Consider the following 2,289-nt stretch of genomic DNA (forward strand, 5'->3'; position numbering starts at 1 on the left):
ATGGCATCTCGTTACGGTCTCCATCCCTGATTATGGCTGGTGATTTTATCCTTTGACGGCATATGTCTACTATTTATAGTTTACTTGGGGTGATTTTCTACTGTTCGGTCTTTTAGGATTTGGAAACAACACTTATCAGCACTGAGACACACGTATCCTCGTTCCCAGAGCCTACGATCTTCTGGTCAGCAGTTGGATCGTAGGCCCTGGTCGCCAGTTGTCACAGCAACAGTTAAACTGAAAAAAGTGAATATGGCGGCTGTTTTCTTCAACTCTGTTGCGAGCAAGAATCGACTATAAATCACAAGATAAACAGCCACACAATTCCTTTTTTATGATAAATAGCAAGGCAATGGCGAACGAAGAAGACGCAGCGAATATCAGAGCGCCGGAATCAGTTGCCATAACTGTGGTACGATGCAAAAATTTGGTAAGTTGAGCTGCTCCGCGGACTCAGTCCTCTGCTTTACTGTCTTTTATGTAAGCTTGCAGTGCTTTTCAACCCTCAATGAATGTATAGGTACCTCTTGCGAATTGGTGTAGAATTCTGAATGTCAGTTACGTTATAAGTTTACAGACAATAACTTCTTGTTTCGTTGTGTGTGTAGTGCAGAGGATCGCGTCTTGGAGATTTTGTCAAACATGATTCTCCGGTTTCTATTTTGCAGAAAGGATCAAAAGGCGATTCCCTTAACTCATTAGTGAGAGTTGAGTTTGGAGCTAATCAACTTGGAGAATCACCCAAAGTTGAAGCTAACACAGAAACACACAGCACAGAGTACAATTTTAGTGCTTCATTTGATTGTACTTTTGAGGATGCTTCTTCCTTGGATTCTATATCATACAAACCTGTAACAGGTTGGTAAATGTAACACGGATCAGAACTTTTGCAGTGGTATGGTAATTTGATGTTAGTTACTAAATATTACAACTAATAAAATTTATTAACATTTATTTAAGCAGCTAAAATATTGTAATCATGCATGTGATAGTTTCTTTACATGTATATCATCAATCCATTCTAATTCTTGTGTCAAACGTTACGCCTCAGTGTCATCGTGGATTCTGTAGTTTTACTAGTGGCAATTTTAATCCTTTAACCCCTAATATCAAAGAACAAATTCTCCTATCTTACCCCAATGCTTTTCTTGTAAAAGCACTGGGGAGAAGTTATTAAATATTAAGAAAATTCACCATGGGTGATCCTATCCTTACATGTACATGTAATGTATCAGTCAATTCCAAGCGCGATCATCCCCCCCCCCCCCCGGGCAACCCCCGGGCATTTGACCCCTGTTCGGCTCCACATAGTGGGGCATTTGACGCTAATAGAAACCCGACCCATCGGGCATTTGACCCGTCGAAAAAATGCTGGTCAGCGGTCGCATAAATTGTCGGAATGCTTTATTCACAGTCAGAATTTTCTCGTATATTTTGCGTCAAACAGTTTTTAATGTAGTAAGCCATTTAATACTACCATAGAGAAGCGTTCCAACAAATATATCTGAAATTGTTTTTGGCATGGCGGGGTTACATATTGCCCTTCGCTTCTCATTTTCAGTGGTATGTCCAAGTTCCCTCAAGCTTCGTTCTCCCTTTGCTCGGCGTTCGAAGCTCCACTTGTTGGCATGTCATTTTTCTTGTTATCACACGTATTTGCAAACTTCATGTACATTTAATATAGAACTTTACCACATTTAATACAAAAGGAAAGCGAGTATCGGTACATATATCGTTAAACTCTCTGTTAGTTGAGTTTCATATGTGATGTTATGCATTATCTTTAATAATAAATTGTTTTAAATTTATTAATGTATGAATTTCGTTGATTTTTATATAAACAGAGCTAGCGAATACAAAAAAAAAAAAACACGATGACTTTTCAGCCCCAACCAGTGAGGCATTTGACCTAGAAATGGGCCCATATGGAGGGGAATTTGATCAGGCATTTTTAAAAAAGTCAAATGCCCGGGGGGGAGATGATCGCTTTTGGAATTGACCCAGACATAATTCTTATGACCTCAGGGGTTGAGTAAGCATCGATATTACATTTAGGAGAAATTTGATGCTGATCGATGTTAGGGCTTAATTAGGGTTATAAAGGCAGGTAAACTCATGGCAATTAACTCTTTCACTTGCAGTCACTGTTGTAGAAGTGCTACCTAAGGACAAAAAAGGAAAAGAAGAGAAAATCAATGTGCTGGGTCAGTCCTGCATTGATTTGCTTCCTTTGCTTCATGGTAAGGATCTGATTACAGCAACTGATAGTCTTTTTTTTTTGTGTTAAAA

At 39.0% G+C, this 2,289-nt stretch overlaps 1 protein-coding gene across 1 annotated transcript in view; it reads left to right on the top strand.

Moving 5' to 3' along the window:
* Nucleotides 1-244: 244 nt before the first annotated feature.
* LOC146453717 (cilia- and flagella-associated protein 70-like) overlaps nucleotides 245-2,289 on the top strand; it is a 44,262-nt gene continuing 42,217 nt past the window's right edge. The window contains exons 1-3 of the mRNA XM_085096272.1: nucleotides 245-430; nucleotides 669-858; nucleotides 2,142-2,240. Of these exons, the coding sequence (XP_084952398.1) occupies nucleotides 335-430; nucleotides 669-858; nucleotides 2,142-2,240 (385 nt within the window). The 5' untranslated portion in view covers nucleotides 245-334. The remainder of the gene's footprint in view (nucleotides 431-668; nucleotides 859-2,141; nucleotides 2,241-2,289) is intronic.

This window comes from Pavona decussata, unplaced genomic scaffold (assembly GCF_977016875.1).
Source record: "Pavona decussata unplaced genomic scaffold, jaPavDecu1.1 SCAFFOLD_324, whole genome shotgun sequence".
Lineage (NCBI taxonomy): Eukaryota > Metazoa > Cnidaria > Anthozoa > Scleractinia > Agariciidae > Pavona > Pavona decussata.